The sequence below is a fragment of the Otolemur garnettii genome, unplaced genomic scaffold (assembly GCF_000181295.1).
Source record: "Otolemur garnettii isolate 467f Iridium unplaced genomic scaffold, OtoGar3 scaffold00136, whole genome shotgun sequence".
NCBI lineage: Eukaryota > Metazoa > Chordata > Mammalia > Primates > Galagidae > Otolemur > Otolemur garnettii.
Genome location: NW_003852531.1, coordinates 1485161 through 1501064, shown reverse-complemented (window position 1 = coordinate 1501064; position 15904 = coordinate 1485161). Strand labels below are relative to the sequence as shown.

Below are 15904 nucleotides of genomic sequence, written 5' to 3'. Positions count from 1 at the left end.
AGACAGCTCTCACATACACAGACAGCTCTCTCACACACACACAGACAACTCTCACATACACATAGACAGCTCTAACACACACACGCAGACCTGCCTTTACTCCAAATCGCACTTTAAGTAGTTGTGCCTAATATGTTAAAACTTACTGCCTGCTGTGTTTTACTAAAAGGTTATACATTACCATAAATATACATATGTGCAATGTGTGTGTTCAGATCTGAGTGTGGGGGTGAGATCATCTTCTAAGACCTGCCCTCTCTGAAGGAGCGTATGGGTCTTCCCATGAGCCAACTCTGCAAAGCCATGGTGATGAAGTCAAATGAATTTGGGCCTGTGTCCAGGAACGAATGAGAGGGCCCAGAACCAGCCCAAATTGCTGGTCTCATCACTGCTTCTGATGCCCCCAAGCATCACGCTAGCACCAGAACCACCCCTCTGCCTCATGTCCGTGGTCTGTGATGCAGAGGAAAAGGCAGTTTTAACAGGTCAAAAGGGGAAAGAAATCCTCTGGCTTCCACCTTGGTACATTAAAACAATAGCAACTAGAGCACTAAGGAAATAGCTAGAAGATGGAGCCGGATTACCTTTGGAATCTACTCATGGGAAGCAGCAGGGAGGCTTTCAGAATTCTGAGGATAAATCACAAAAACCTACAAAAAAGCATCCAGACCAAAGGACCAATAGCGACGGCCACAAGTAGGTCTACTTTGTATGTGTGCTTAGAGATTTCTAGGCAAATGGGGGAGTCTATTTGCAAAAAGTTCTGGGGCTCCTGGGAGAAATGGTGAAGAGAACCTTAGGAGGCGAGTCTCTCAGACAGGGCACCATGGGAAGTCAGGTGCACACCCTGAGAGTAAAGGGGTGGGAAAGGGGCACCACCTCGGGCCCCAGCATACAATGAGGGGGAGGCTGTTGATGTGAGTTTATTCCAAATGTCCTCTGAACCAGCTCCCTGGGATCTGGGTCCAAATTTCTCAATAAGATAAGACAAGCACATTGAAAGGGCAAGTTGTCTTTGGTGCCCTTGACGTTCCTTAAAGTGTGAGAATAAGAGAGCCCCAGAAGTGGGAACTGTTCAGGAAAATCTTCTGGAGCCTTTGAAGAAAGCAAAAATGGACCTGGGAGCTCAGGGGAAGAGAGGGGCACTAAAGAGCTGGGGCTCCTGGGCCTTCCCTGGGCAGAGCCCTGGACTGGGGACCAAGCTGGCAGCTTACCTTCTAGATGTTTCCTCCCAGGCCCCATGGGCTTTGGAAAACAAAGCCACATTCCTAACCCTCCCTCCACTCGCTGACTGATGACATGTTTGGGTACCTTCCATATGAGGGACACTAAGTTTGGACGCTGAAATAACACCTAGATAGAGCCTAGATCTTCAGGGAAAGAATTTAACTTGATGAAAGCTAGAGAACATTGCCATCTTCATTAACAATGATGTTTGTTTAGATTCTGTCTCTGTGCAAATATTCAGAAAGGGCTCTGAGTCACCATTAAATTGTGAAACGGACAGATACATCTTTGCAGGGTGGCCTCTGCTGTCCCTGGGTATTTGCCATCCCCGGGCTATCTGGGTAGTCCCCACATCCAGGAGAGAGGAGAGGCACGTCCTTAGCATGGGAGAACAGTGTGTTCCAGCTGCAACTTCCTCTCTCCTGCCTTGTAAACTGGAGGATCCTGAATATTTAATTTCGTACATGTGTCTCAAAGAAGGCCTGGCCCCAGAAGTTTATCTTGTTTGACTCAGGCTTGATGGAACCCCCAGAGCCTTAAGAAAACACTGGAAAATAACTCACCATCTGAGTGGACAGATGATAGCTCGTCTCAGCAGCCATGGTATTAAGCACATATCATTCATTCACTCACACGCTACCCAGTCAACAAGCAGTTTCTCTGTACAAGGAGCCATTCTGGGAATTTTGGAGACATAAGGATGACTAAGGCCTGGTCCCAGCTCTCTGCAGTTGATCTGGGAAGAGGGGAAGGACATGTTATCTGAGGCAACAAAGGGAAGTGGGACTTCAGAGTGGGAGGAGGGGAGGTCTGCACTCATGTCAAAAGTTCCACTGTTCCTTGCAAAAAAGCAAAAGAGGCTGGGCCTTGTGGTTGGACTCCAAGGAGTTCAAAGGTGCTGGGGGCCCAGTGAGGAACTGGAGGCAGAAAGGCCCTGGGATTTTGTGGTGGGCAGTAAAGGAATAAGTTTTTGCCATGCAGTGATACATAGGTGTACAAGGGAAGAGAATAATAATAAAGGAAGAAATGGCAGTCACGCGGTCAGTGGGAAACTCTGAAATGACAATAATGACAATGGCTGATAATTACTGAGCCCCTTGCTGAGTTCCGGCTCTAAGCGTTTGGCATGGATTGATTAATCTGTGAAGTAGATACTATCATTATCCACATTTTACAGAAGCACCAAGGCACAGAGAGGAAAAATCACTTTTATTTTAAGGAGTAATGTGCCTAAAATGTGGTAAGGCTGAGATTTGAACCCAGGGAGTTTTGAACCTTAGTCCTGGGATTTTACACCCTCTGCTCCGTGACACCAAGTTGACCCTCCAGCAGTGGGGGAGACGCTGGGGGAAGGTGCTGAGCAAAGTGTGACCTGAACGTTGCTCTCGTGAGCTGACCTGCCACAGCAAGAGGGAAACTTTCTTTGCACGGGAATAGATTGAATCCAAGAAGATCAAGATAATCACAGAGTGAGCTGGGGGTAGAAGCGATGAAAATTATATTATAGTTATTATTTTCTTGTGCCTATCATGTGCCAGGCCCTGGGCCAAGCATGTTCCATGTTCCGTCTTATTTATCTCTGTGAAGGGGGTACTAGCCTCATCCCCGAGGTGGGAAACTGAGGTCACACAGGCAGTATGTGGTACAGTGGGGTTTGCACTCTTGACCTCCAGAGAAACAGTAGTAGAACCACCAGGCCTTGTCAAGTTCAAAGTCATCACAGCACGGGAGGGAAGGCGCTGAAGGGAACAGATGCTCTGGGATGAGAGGAGACCTGTGGCTAAAGAGATAGGAGAGGAAACTTGTGGGCTGAAGGGAAAGAAAGGCTGTCTGGGGGTGGCCAGGGGGTGACACAGCCCCCTGAGGAGGACAATGACAATTCTCCCACGTGGGGTGACGACGGGACTGGGTGTCTCAGCCTCCCTACAGCTCAGTGGTGAGAGGTGTGACATCTTCCCCCACCCACCTTCAAGTTGGGTCAGACAAACTGCTTCCAAACAACCTGCCTCAGAACTTCCCAGAAGCCCCTGGTGTGGCATCTGAGTCTTCACCGCACACAGCAAGACCAAGGAATGTGGAGCGCCGAGAATATCCAGAGGAAGTCCCCGGGTGTGGGCACAGGTGCCATCTGCCCCTCGTTGGGGTGGCCCAGATGGGCAGGATCTGGTGTGCACCATGTGCACCCAGCCTCATCCTCATGCAATCACGCTCCTGAGCACACCAACCCCATGACGCCCACTTGCATGAGGGCTCTGGGGCCTGCTCGCCTCCCCTGAGTATGAGGCTGAGCGGAAATGCTCAGAGTTAGGGACCTCAAGTAGCCGTTGGCCAACAACAGGCAGTTGCTGGTGGATAAGTAGCCCAGTCCCCTCCTACCTGGCTGGGATAAGCGGAGGTGGGTGTTCTCTGCTGGTTTCCAGCTCCCCGGTGGGATTAAGACCCCTGCCACACCCCCTTACTGGCTGTCTTCCTTCTCCCTTGCCCCACTCCGGGGGCTTCCTGGGACCACCCTCTCAGTGGGGCTCTGGCCGTGGCCTGGGGCTGGCTTCCGGGGAGCCAGGGGTCTTGGCTGCAGGAGCCCTTCTGGTGCATGTCCTCAAGGAAGAGGTCTCTCCTCAAGACACTGACTTTGGAACACGCTGCATGGCTGGGTGCCTGGAGTGCGCAAGTTTTCTTGTGTTAAGTTTCTTGGTCAGTTTTTTGTGAAACTTGAAGCCCCTTTCTGGAATCTCTACATTATAGGTGGGATATTGGGTAGGTGGAGGGAGGAGGCTGAAGTCTGCAGGACTGACAAACAGCAGGTCTCATGCTGACGTTCTCCCGAGAACAGAACTGGCCAGACTCCGCCGGCACAGAGCAAAAACCACGGAGGACCAACACCCAAAATTCATGGTGTGTTTTCTGATAAATAAAGAGCATTCGATTGGCTATTTCATCCAGATTGATTTGTTGAATATTTGCTAGAAGTGAGTTCTTTAGGCGATGGAGTGTGATGACTCCAAACAGCTGCATTTCACTGCTTACTTAGCTTTTGTACTTCTGTTTTTTAGAGGAAAAAAATACTCCTCTAAATTGTACACATGGTCAGTTCAGAGGAACAAATAAAGTTTATTTACTATATAAAAATAAATTAAAAAATAAAATACATGGAGTGAGGAACAGGGGCCCAAGAAATAAACAAAGAAAATAAAGCACCTACAGCAGGCTGCCGTGTCTGTTCTCCACATGTAAACACTCGGTGTCTAAGCAGTGTGCATGCTCTCTCTCTACTGAAGCAGAGGGATGAGCAAATATATAAAACGATCTCTCTCCCACCACTATTTGGGGCCCTCATAACGTCAACTGTGAAAAACTGTCTACTTTGAAGCTCGCTGCCCAAACTTATTTCTGTATTGTTCTGGGCTCAAGATGTGAATGGACCACAGGACAGGAACCACAGCAATCAGCTCACACCAGGACTTCTGTGGATGTGTGGAAGGGACTGAAGAACTCTGCATTTCTGTAGTCTCATGGTTTTTATGGTGGGGCCTGATGTGCATAAGACTGGTAGGTGATATTGATTGCACCCGTGCCTCAGAAGCAGCGCTTGATATGGAGATTCCAAGAAAAGTACAGGGAAATGAGCCAGGGTGGGAAGAGCTGCTAACAGAGGAACGTGACCAGGAGCTTCCTGAGACGGGCAACTAGCACCTCTTCCTGCGTGGGGAACTCCGGGAGGCAGAGTAGAACGTGCGTGTCAGTTGGGGCAACTGAGGCACGAGGGAACCGAGGTATATATCCACCCCCAAACTCCTTTCCGTCTGAACCTGCCTCAGGGGCTACTGATTTCCTGGCATTTCTTGACTGTCCTGCATTTGGACAGAATGGACCATAGAGGCCAGAAAAGCCCGGAGTTGCAGGGGATGGAAGGTGGAAGTTGGGGGGCAGCAGAGTTGCAGGGAATGGAAGGTGGAAGTTGGGGGGCAGCAGAGTTGCAGGGGATGGAAGGTGGGGGGATGTGTTGGGGGGAGGCATGTACAAGTCAGAAGCACTAGGGGACAGGTGGGGAAGGGTTATTCAGTGCTAGACACTCTGTGAAGAGCTTCCCAAAACTGCTTCCATGTACTCCTCAAAGCAACACGAGGAGGTGGGACCTGTATCTCCAGTGGCAGATAAGGAAACTGAGGCTTGGCAAGGTGAAGCAACTGGCCATGGCTACGAGCTACTAAGTGGAAAAGCTGGGGCTGAAGCTCAGGTGGGTTTCACTCTAACCTGCAGTCCCCAACCCTGGGGCTGTTAGGAGCCCGCTGCACAGCAGGAGGACACCAGGCAGGACAGCATCTGTATTTACAGGGGCTCCCCATGGCTCACATCACAGCTTGAGCTCTGCCTCCTGTCAGAGTCACCCCCATCCCCGGTTGGTAGAGAAACCGTCTTCCATGAAACTAGTCCCTGATGGCCAAAAGGTTGCAGACTGCTGCTCTGAACCTCCAGCTCGGGTCCTGCGGGGTCAACCCACCAGTGAGGCTGTGTGAAGCCGTGGGGCCCGATGGTTAGACCTGGGCCTTCTGAATTCAGTCTCATGAGTGAGGGGGACGCAGCGATTCAAGATGTATCCAAACATAATTTACTCTCTTTGTGCTAATCCTCTCTGGACACCACTTTTAGCTTTGTGTTGACACTGACAAATTAAGGACATGCTCAGCACTTTTCCAAGAGTAAACAGCAAATTCCACAAGCTGTTCTAATCATTTTTCTTTTCCAGAGTAAAATCCCTTAACTAAACACGTCTGCCCAGAAGTGAGTTGTTGCTGGGACCTTTCCCACCAGATCTGCTTAAATTTTAAAACAGTCTTAGTTAAAATTACTCCTAAGTGTTTTATTGGTTTTTGATGCTATATTGTGAGATAGTTCATTGTTAGTGTATAGAAATGCTACTGAATTTTGTATGTTGATTTTGTAAACTGCAACTGAATTCCTTTGATGAATTCCTTTATTAGTTCTAATAGTTTTCTGGTGGAGTCTTTAGGGTTTTTTATACCTAAGATTATGTTGTTACCAATTTCATGTCTTCCCTCCCTATTTTTATAATCAATGATGTATATTTCAAAATTGCTAAAAAAGTGATTTTGAATGTTCTCATTACAAAGAGATGTTAGGCTGTGAGTGATGTCTGTGTTAATTAGTCTGCTTTGCTCATTCCATAGTGCATGCACATAATCCTGGCACTCGGGGAGGCCAAGGCGGGTGGAATGCTTGAGCTCAGGAGTTTGCATCCAGCCTGATCAAGAGTGAGACCCTGTCTCTACTAAAAATAGAAAAGCTAGCTGGATGTAGCGGTGAGGGCCTGAAGTCCCAGCTACTTAGGAGGCTAAGGCAAGATCTCTTGAGCCCAAGAGTTGGAGGTTGTTGTGAGCTATGATGCTACGGCACTCTACCCAGGGTGACAGACTGAGATTCTATCTCAAAACAAACAAACAAACAAAAAACAACAAACCAAACCAAACAAAAGTCACATTATGCCCCATAAATATACATAATTGGTACTTGTCAGTTAAAAAAATTTTCAAGTCCTCTGCAGCAAGCAGCCGTCTCCCTGGCTCTGGGCTTACAGTGTGGCTTCCCCTGCCATCCCAGCCCTGCTGCTCACAGGCTAGCACCTGTGTCTGAAAGGGTCTGAAAGGATGTAGCTCTGGTCCCATGGCCAGAGGTGATCTGTGATGGGGCAAGCAAGAGCAGGGAAGATATCTGTAGCGAGGTGTGGGGAGGGAACATTTACTGAGCCTACCCGTGCTCCCACTTTACAGGTGTAGAAACTGAGCCCAGGAGAAATTCTGGAACTAGCTCCAAATCCCTGAGCTTATTGGCAACATACACTGTAGCAGCCCATATAGCCTACGGCTAGGAGGAGTGAGAGTTATAGGAAAGAACTGTAATGGAACACCTTGGTGAAAAGGGCATGGAGAGAGATTTGGTTCTAACAAGCATGAGAGAGCTCACGAGATGAGAGCATTGATGAATTGGCAGTCTCTACACCTGTGGTGGTGAGAGGCTGAGATCAGCCTTATATTAGGCTGGAGGAGAAGGCAGTCAAGAGGTGTGTGTCACGGATCCACTTACTCTGACTCTGTTTCCTCTCCTGCCTGCAGAACGCCAGCACTGCGTCTCTGCTGAAGATTACCAAGCTCTGCTAAAGACTAAGAGCTATCTGTTCTAAGAAGACCTTTACTCTCTCTAAGATACTCTGTCTCTCTCTCCAGCTAAAGTAGATAGCCCTCAAGCACCTACGAGAAACTGTTCCTGAGCAAGGTAGCTTAGTGGTCTGCATCTAGAACCTACCTAAGCTGGGCCCAAGACCTGGCCAGTCCTGGGCCCTGACAATACACATTTATGACTTGTGACCTGAGTGTCCTTCCTCCTCAGCAGAACATCACCAACATCATTAGGTAAGCCTGGTGGCCTGGCAGTGCCCTCTACATGTCCTGCTTATTTGAATGGTGACACAGGCCATATCTCAAGATGACTGCATAAAGAGCTGCGCCTCTTTGCTGGTGACCTTTTTCTGGCCACTTCTGCTTCTTGATTTCGAGTTGGCAACACAGGCAAAGGGAGGGAAGATGTTCGTGGCTAGGCCTTCTAGGATACCCATGGCCACATGTTTACATTTATATCAATTAAACGGAAATAAAACCAAATCAGCTCCTCAGTCAGACTGGCCACATTTCAAGTGCTCGGCAGCCCCCGCAGTCTGTGGGTTCCATATCAGACAGCACAGATACAGAACTGTCCCATCAGCATGAACAGTTCTGCAGGACAGCGATGGTCTAAGAGTAGAATATAAATGTCTTAATACAATAACTAAGAAAATGACATGAAGGCTATGTTAACCAGTTTGATGAAAATATTTCAAATTGTATATGAAAGCACCACACTGTACCCCATGATTACATTAATGTACACAGCTATCTTTAATAAAACAAAAACAACAAACAAACAAAAAACCAAAACTTCAAGTTGAGTCTCCGAGCCAGAAAAGCAAACAGCCTTGAAAGACGAAAGTAACCCCTGGGGCCAAGGTGGAATGTGCGCTGGGGAGGGTGGGAGCCAGGGAAGGGGCCCCACAGGGCCCTGGCCATTCTGATCCCTGAGAACTAGCTCTGGCATCACTGGTTTATTCTTTGGCTTTTGACAAAAGCAACCTGGCCTGGGGAAACACATCCAGGAAAACCACTTCTCCAGATATTAAAATTAAACACCAAATATAACCGGAAGAAGCTCAGACATCACCAAGCAAAATCCATTTGTTGAGGGTCCTTCCAGAAAGAACAGCTCCCTCACCTCCTCTGTCAGGGCTGACAGGGAGGCAGTGAGCTGGGAGTAAGGCGTCCTCCCATGTGGGATGTGGGCTCTCCCAGGAAGCCACCCGCAGCCTCAGGCTCCTTTAGGACACCTCCAAATCAGCCTGTGCTTCTGCTGTGGGGGGGCTGGGACTCTTCGGCCCTTCATGCCTCCTGAGGGGGCCAATTCTGTCACACTGATCTAGGGCAGGTCAAGCTGTAGGGCTGGTGACTCAGGACCAGTCAGGAAGAAAATGATCTGTGCCCGTTAGGGACTTGCAGGGCTGCGGACTAAGGCACCGGCTAGTGCAGGTAGTTAAGTGAACAAGCAGATGTGGGTCTGAAATACAACCCCAGAGTGTCGGGACCCCAGCGGGAGCCACGCTGCACATCTTCACAGATAGGAAGGCCTGTGTGGGGAAGGAGAGGCCCAGGCCATCCAGGCACCCTGCCAGGCAGGGATATGCGGAGTTGAGGCAATTCCCAGTAGACCTGTTTAAACCACAAATCAGAACACACTAATGGCTTCCGTCTCCCCTGCCCAAGGCATCCTCCCTGCCATCCAGTTTTCTCTGCAGCTTGGGGAGGGAAGGGATCGTCATGGAATTACAAGAGAGACGTGGGCACTCTCTCAAGTCTGGAAGTTCATCTGGGGTGGGAGAGAGAATGTGGCTGTGAGTCATAAAGCGAGAATCCCCAAATCCCGGTCGAGACACACCCTCCCGGGTGGCAAACTGATACAAAAAAGAGTGCATAGGAGTTGAGGGGCTGAGGAGACCCCCCACTTTGCGATCAAGCCCTGGGCATCCTCACATAGGGACAGTGAAGGGAACAACATTAAGGTCCTCTCTGTCATTCCTGGAGCACCTCCATCTGCAGGAGGAGATGGTCGCCCAGCACTGGAATCCTGCCTGGAATTCCCCAACATCCCGTCCCGGGCAGACCTCACTCCCTTATTAATACAAGCTCCCAAAGGGCACTGGACATGGGGTGCTGTGAAGATGGAGATGTGGTCATGGCCTAAGGCAGAGGTTAGGGACCTCCCCGGGGCCTACACATCCCTTTTGCTGCTCCGAGAAGCCTGAGTTGGCCTAGATGGAAGCCACCCCAACAGCTGGGAGCGGGGAGTCCCCTCAGCAGCTCAGTGGGGGGGGGGGAGTCCCTTCAGCGTGAACTCCTGGGTTTCCTGTGGGACTTCTCAGAGAAAGTCTAGGATTAGAACATGAAGGTGCAGATCAGAAAGCTCTTGCTGATGTCTATCCCCTGCACATCCACGAATGGGCTTGGGAAGCTGCCCTGATGAGCAGCCCTTCTCCCCAACTCACTGAAGACTTAGCCGTTGTCATGCTACAGAGTCATTTCCAGATGTGCAATGCTTTATCCTCCCTTAAACATAAGCACGTGGAAATAGCTGTCTGCTGAAGAGAGGAATTACATTAAAAATGGGAAAAGAAGGGTCAGGCACAGTGGTTCATGCCTGTAATCCCAGTACTCTGGAAGCTGAGGCAGGAGAATCCTTGAGGTCACTAGTTCAAGACCAGCCTAAGCAAGAGTGAGACCAAGTCTCCACTAAAGACAGAAAAACTAGCTGGGCATTGTGGCAGGCACCTGTAGTCTGACATACTCGGGAGGCTGAGGCAGGGGGATTGCTTGAACCCAGAAGTTAGGCTGAGTTAGGCTGATGCCCCCGTACTCTAGCCAGGGTGACAGAGTGAGAGGAGGAGAGGGAAGAGGAGGGAAGGGGAAGAGAGGAGAAGGTGAGGGAGAGTAGAGGAGGGGAAAGGGAGAGGGAGAAGGAGAGGAGAGGAGAGGAGAGGAGAGGAGAGGAGAGGAGGGAAAAATGGGGAAAGAAGCCTCAAAGTTTGGGAAGGATTCTCTTGAAAGCTATCAGGGAGTATTTATCCTAGCTGAAGAGTTCAGCCTATTCAACATCCATTTTGAGAAAGAATTTCAAATATTGATTACTTAAAGCTTCTTGTACAACAATAAAAAATGTGTTTCTTGGTTTATAATCTCAAAGATTTGGCTATTTATGTCCTACAAGATAATAAGCAAAATTTCTCAAGATGTTTATAAATCACAGACTACAGTTCTAGAAAATTATTCGGTCTTCTTCCTCTATTTGGGACAAGCTGAATGGGTTATACGGTGCAAATTTCCTCCGACAGGAAATCTCAATGTCACAACAGGTTGGATATAAAACAAGTTCTAAGGCAAGAGGATTTCTTGAGGATATCTTCTGTTGAAAAAGTTGTAAAGATCACAGATTTCCCCACCAGTAAGGAAGCTGTACATGAGGAATAGCCAGAAGGAAAAGAAAACTTTTTTTAAAAGTGCAAGCTAGGGGCTTATGGTTTCTGATTTCCACCAAATCAAAACGATCCGAGGGATAATTAAAGCTACAGTGTTCAGTAAGTTGAACCAGAAATGGCTGTTTGAGTTCCACAGAGCACACACAAAAGAGGGAAGTATTTACATGAAAGAAGAGAAAAAGAGGAGCAAGCTTTGACGTTAAGGTTTCAAAGGTTTCAAAGATGGTCCTCAGAAGCATCCCTGTCCGCAGTCCTGCACCCAGCTGAGATTGAAGGCTGCGAGTCTTAGCAGAAAAGTACACTCATGGGGCCCATGGAGGGGGGCAGTTTGAGTTCAGCCGCAAACACTAAGTTTGAACAGGTTTTAGAGTATAAACTGAAAGGACTGGAGCTCTGGGTGACATCTGCAATTAGGGCCAGTTTACCCCATGAAAGACAGCCCCACCCCTGGGGGAGCCTGGGGTGACAGGACTTCCAGCCACCCCTCCCTGCCTGGGCAAGGCAGACCCAGGTCTTAAGAGGCCTGCAGGTTTACATGGGTGGAGCTGGAACATATTCTTCTTAGTAACGTATCTTAAGAATGGAAGAAAAAGTATCCAATGCACTCAGTACTTTTATGAAACCAATTTATAATCATTCACACTTTCTTATGAACTATAGTCCAGGATGAAGGAGAGAAGTGGAGGGGGATGGGAGGGGAGGGAGGAGGTTTGATAGGGGGAGGGTAGATGGTGGGGCCATACCTATGGAGCATATTGCAAGGGTACAAGTCAAATCTATCAAGTATAGAACATAAATGTTTTAACACAATAATTTAGTAAATGAGGTGAAAGCTATATTAATTAGCTTGATGTAAGCACTCCAAATGTATAAAAAATCAACACACTGTACCTCACATATGCATAAAAGTATTCATGATCTATGTGTATATGACTTAATAAAAGCGGGGGGTGGGGGGGAAGAGGCCTGCAGACCCTGGGTACTGTTCAGCCCTCCAGACTCACCAGGCCCAGGGTGTTCCTCAGAGTCCCTGGGACTCTGGGATCTTCCGCCCAAATGGCCCTGAGTCACTTTCTGTGGCCTGCTTGGGTCTTTCTCCACTCATTGGAGGGCAGACCACTCTGGGCCACCCCTGACCATGCTTGACCTTACTCAGCCCTAGCCCTAGGCAAGGAGAGGTGGCTGAGGGATGGCGCCATTAGGAACCTGCTTCCCACCACTTCCAACGCCACAGCTAAGTCACCTCATGGTGCCTTCCATGCAAGGTCTCACCGCCCTCTCCCTCTCGCTCTCCACTCCCTACAGCCTGGGTTTCTGCTCCCTCCAGGCTCCCTGAACTCCCAGGTATCTCTATCCTTGTCCATGGGGTTTCTGATTCCTGCTAAAGTCCTTTTTGTCCATTCTCCTTTGGAAAAAATTTCACTTCCTCTGCAAGAGTAGCACAGCCTTGTCTTCTCGAGGCCGCTCAGGCCTTCCCTGGGCACCACGGTACACTGTGCAGACCAGCATTAGTTCCCAGCAGCTGCTGGCACCAGTGGCTCCCTTCACAAAGTCGGGGCTCCTTCAGCTGCGTCTCTGGGTGTTTGGGTATAGGAAATCTGTGTTCAGCCTTCTGTAGTTTTAAAACGTGCATCTATCTGTTCCTTGCCGGCCACTCCAATGCCAAAAGGTTGCCCTTTCAGTAACTATCCTTACATTCAAGGGTGTTCGCTTCCTGATGCCTGAGAACCCTGATCATGCTGGGCAGTGGCAGGTGAAGGGCACAAGGAGGACTGATCATCCTGCACTGCACAAACGGCCACTGTGAAGCTTCTGCTGTCCAGCGTGCGGGATGTGGCATGAAGGGGCTTCTCCCGGGAGGTCACGTCCAGGTTGGAAGTTCATGTTCTAGTGCACAGCATAACATACAGTTTGGACCTCGACATTAGGGATGGCACCAACAGGCCCCCCTAACATTTGTCTCTGCCATGAAGAAGAGCAGCGCCCTGCTCTGCCCACCTGGCTGCACTCTGGACTACACACATGTGTAGATGCCCCAGGTGGCCAGTTAAAGTTGCTCCACTTTCCTTCTAAGCAGCAGACCCAGGGGAGGGGCCTGCTCAGGCCCTGGCAGAAGGCTCAAGGCCATCTGGGTGGGGCGTTCTGGGGTTCTGTGTCCAGAGTGGAATCTTGAAAGAAGGGCACTTCCAAGGGCTCAGCTGCAGGCTGATGCCTCCTCTGTGAGGAAGTGCCCAAGGGGGATCATGCCCATTTCTGTCCACTGTCTTTCTGCCAGCCTGGCAGGGCACTCCCATAGAAAACAGAGGACTTCCTGGGTCCCTGAGCTCATGAAGAGCAAGGGAAACACACCCTTCCACCTTTAGCTGATGATGTGGTGGGTCTAGGGGGAGCTGGAGGTGGGGAAAGGGTCCTGCCACTGCAGGTGTCTGGGGCCTGCAGCTCCCACTGTTTGGACCGGGAAGGGAAATCTCATATCTCAGATATCCAGGCATCCAGGTGCTAATGGCTACTAGGGAATTCTGGATTTGTTTCTGTGTCTGGCTCTCTTCAGCTGTGCGACAGGGTAGCTTCTTTGGTGCCAAAAGTGGCAACCATATTAATTGCTCAGCACCCTCAGCTCTCTGGAAAGGCAGGGAATGCAGGAATTCTCCTTATTCATCTGGTATTTCCAGAGGATGTCTTTGCTGAAAAGGGACCTTTTTGTATGTTTTTTTGGAGAGAGTGTTAGGAAAGAGTTGACCAGTTGACTGCCACCCATTGAGGGTGGCTTGAGTCCAGAGCGGTCAAGTGTCTTGTCTGAAGCCACACACAAAGCAAGGCCAGCACAGGTGGGCTCAAGCCCTTGTCTGCTCTGACTCCAGAGCCCTGCATGTGTCTGCAGATCTTCTCCAGGTATGGACTGAGAATCACAGTGGGCTGCTGACTGCAGTAGAGTATGGCAGAAGTGATGCCATGGGACTTCCAAGGCCACTGACATAAGACAGTGCCTTCCTCCTCCTCTAAGTGCCCAGTGGAAGTCCAGATGTCTGAGGCTGCTGCACTGAAGAAGCCACCTTGGTGCTCTGGCTGACAGTCCCAGCTAAACCAGTCCTTCAGCCAACCCAGCGCAGGCATCAGACCTGGGAGCCCAGTGCTCCAGCTCCAGCCGTCTGCGTCAGCCCCTCCAAGGCCACAGACCTCCAGGAGCAGCATTGCCACCGTGGCCTTTCTGAATGCTCTGCTCACACAACCCATGAGCAATCTTAAACACTGCCTGGGCACACTGCTAATTGAAGGAGTCTGTTTCACTCTAGGTAATTGAGTATTCAAGAGGAGAGGGGATGCCACAGAGATGGGGAAGCAGGGACGTCACCTAGTCCAGATTTTAGCCTGGACCTTTCGGGCTCCACAGCCAACTGCTCCTTGGACACATCCTCCCCACACCTCCAGGTGGGCATAAGGCAAATCAAAGACCTACCGGGTCAGGAAGATGCTAGGACCATGGGGGGACATTAAGAGGTGGGAAGAGAAAGGAAGGGAACAAGTCTTTCCTGGTCACCTACTATATGCCAGACGCTGTTGGCTGCCATGACACTTAACCATTAACTCAACCAATGCTGTGCCCCTACCATGGGCTGAGAGAGGGTCTGGGAGTGAGGTCAGGTGCGGAACAAAGTCCCTGCCCGCAAAGGGCTGATGTGTGAGTGAGGCCAGTGACTAAGGAGCAGAGAGCTGTTATCAGGTGTGTCTGTTACACAGGACAGGCCGCATGAAGAGAGACCAAGCAGGATGAGGGGCTGTCACAGCATTTTAGAGAGGCTGCTTAGGAAAGGCTCTCCATAGTATTCCATGGTGTACATATACCACAATTATTTGATCCATTCGTGCAGCCCTAAAGAAGGATGGAGACTTTACCTCCTTCATGTTTACAATGATGGAGTTGGAAAATATTCTTCTTAGCAAAGTATCTCAAGAATGGAAGAAGTATCCAATGTATTCCACCCTACTATGAAACTAATTTATAGCTTTCATAGGAAAGCTATAACCCAATTTTAGCGCATGAACATGGGAGTAGGGGAGAGAGAGGGGAGGGGTGGGGGGAGGATGGGTGAAGGGAGGGTGATTGGTGGGATCACGCCTATGGTTCATCTTATAAGGGTACATGTGAATCTCTCTAAATGTAGAATATAAGTGTCTTAACACAATAACTAAGAAAAGGACATGAAGGCTATGTTAACCAGTTGATGAAAATATTTCAAATTGTATATAAAAACAGCACACTGTTAAAAAAGAAAGAAAGAAAGAAAGAACGGCTCTCCAGGCAGGTGACGAGAAGGGATAGTGGACAGCTACACTTGGAGACCACCCTTCGGGCACTCATGACAGCAAGAATGCAAAACAGACGTCTTCCTGCTGAGGAACCTGTGCTCTATAATGAAGATCCATTCGGAGATGGGCTTGGAGGACGCTCCCCAGGTGCATGAACAGGAGGGCAGGGAGACTCCTCTGGGGGCCCTCCGCTGTCCCCTGCCTCCTCCAGGCCTGCCCTGCAGACCCACAGGCAGAGGCGGGAGAGGGTACTTACGCAGAGCACGTGGAGGACCACGGCGCCTTGTCTTCTGTCCTCGTTGGTGAAGATGTCCTTGGGGAACTCATGCAGGGCTAAAGAACAGAGAAAAAAACAACTCAGTATAGATGACAACGTTTTCAGTGCTGCGGGTCTAGGGCAGCATCTCCAGCCCTGGTTTTAATCTGGGCCCACAAACCTGGATGAGGAAAAAACACTACAGCCTTAAGTTCACCAAACTCTACCCAGAATTCAGTGTTTCCTTCAGTTCAGAATGGAGGTGACACAGCAGTGTTAGCAGACTCGGACTCAGCTGCCCATGGAAACTTCCCCGACACATCATCCATCATACTCGTGAGGCTCTCAGACCAGGCTTCAGTGAGTTCCAGGTCACCACCTGTGACCTCAGCTGTTCATGAGAGACTAACTTGCAAATCTGCTAATATTTGCCAACTTTATTTTGTTGCTAGCTTCATTTCAGTATAGTCAGTTTCCATCTGCAT

General features: G+C 49.5%; 1 protein-coding gene across 1 annotated transcript in view; it reads right to left on the bottom strand.

Annotated features, from left to right (window-relative positions):
* Positions 1-15904, bottom strand: part of SLC24A3 (solute carrier family 24 member 3) — a 517777-nt gene that overhangs the window by 206195 nt on the left and 295678 nt on the right. The window contains exon 3 of the mRNA XM_012810546.1: positions 15420-15496. Within this exon, the coding sequence (XP_012666000.1) occupies positions 15420-15496 (77 nt within the window). The remainder of the gene's footprint in view (positions 1-15419; positions 15497-15904) is intronic.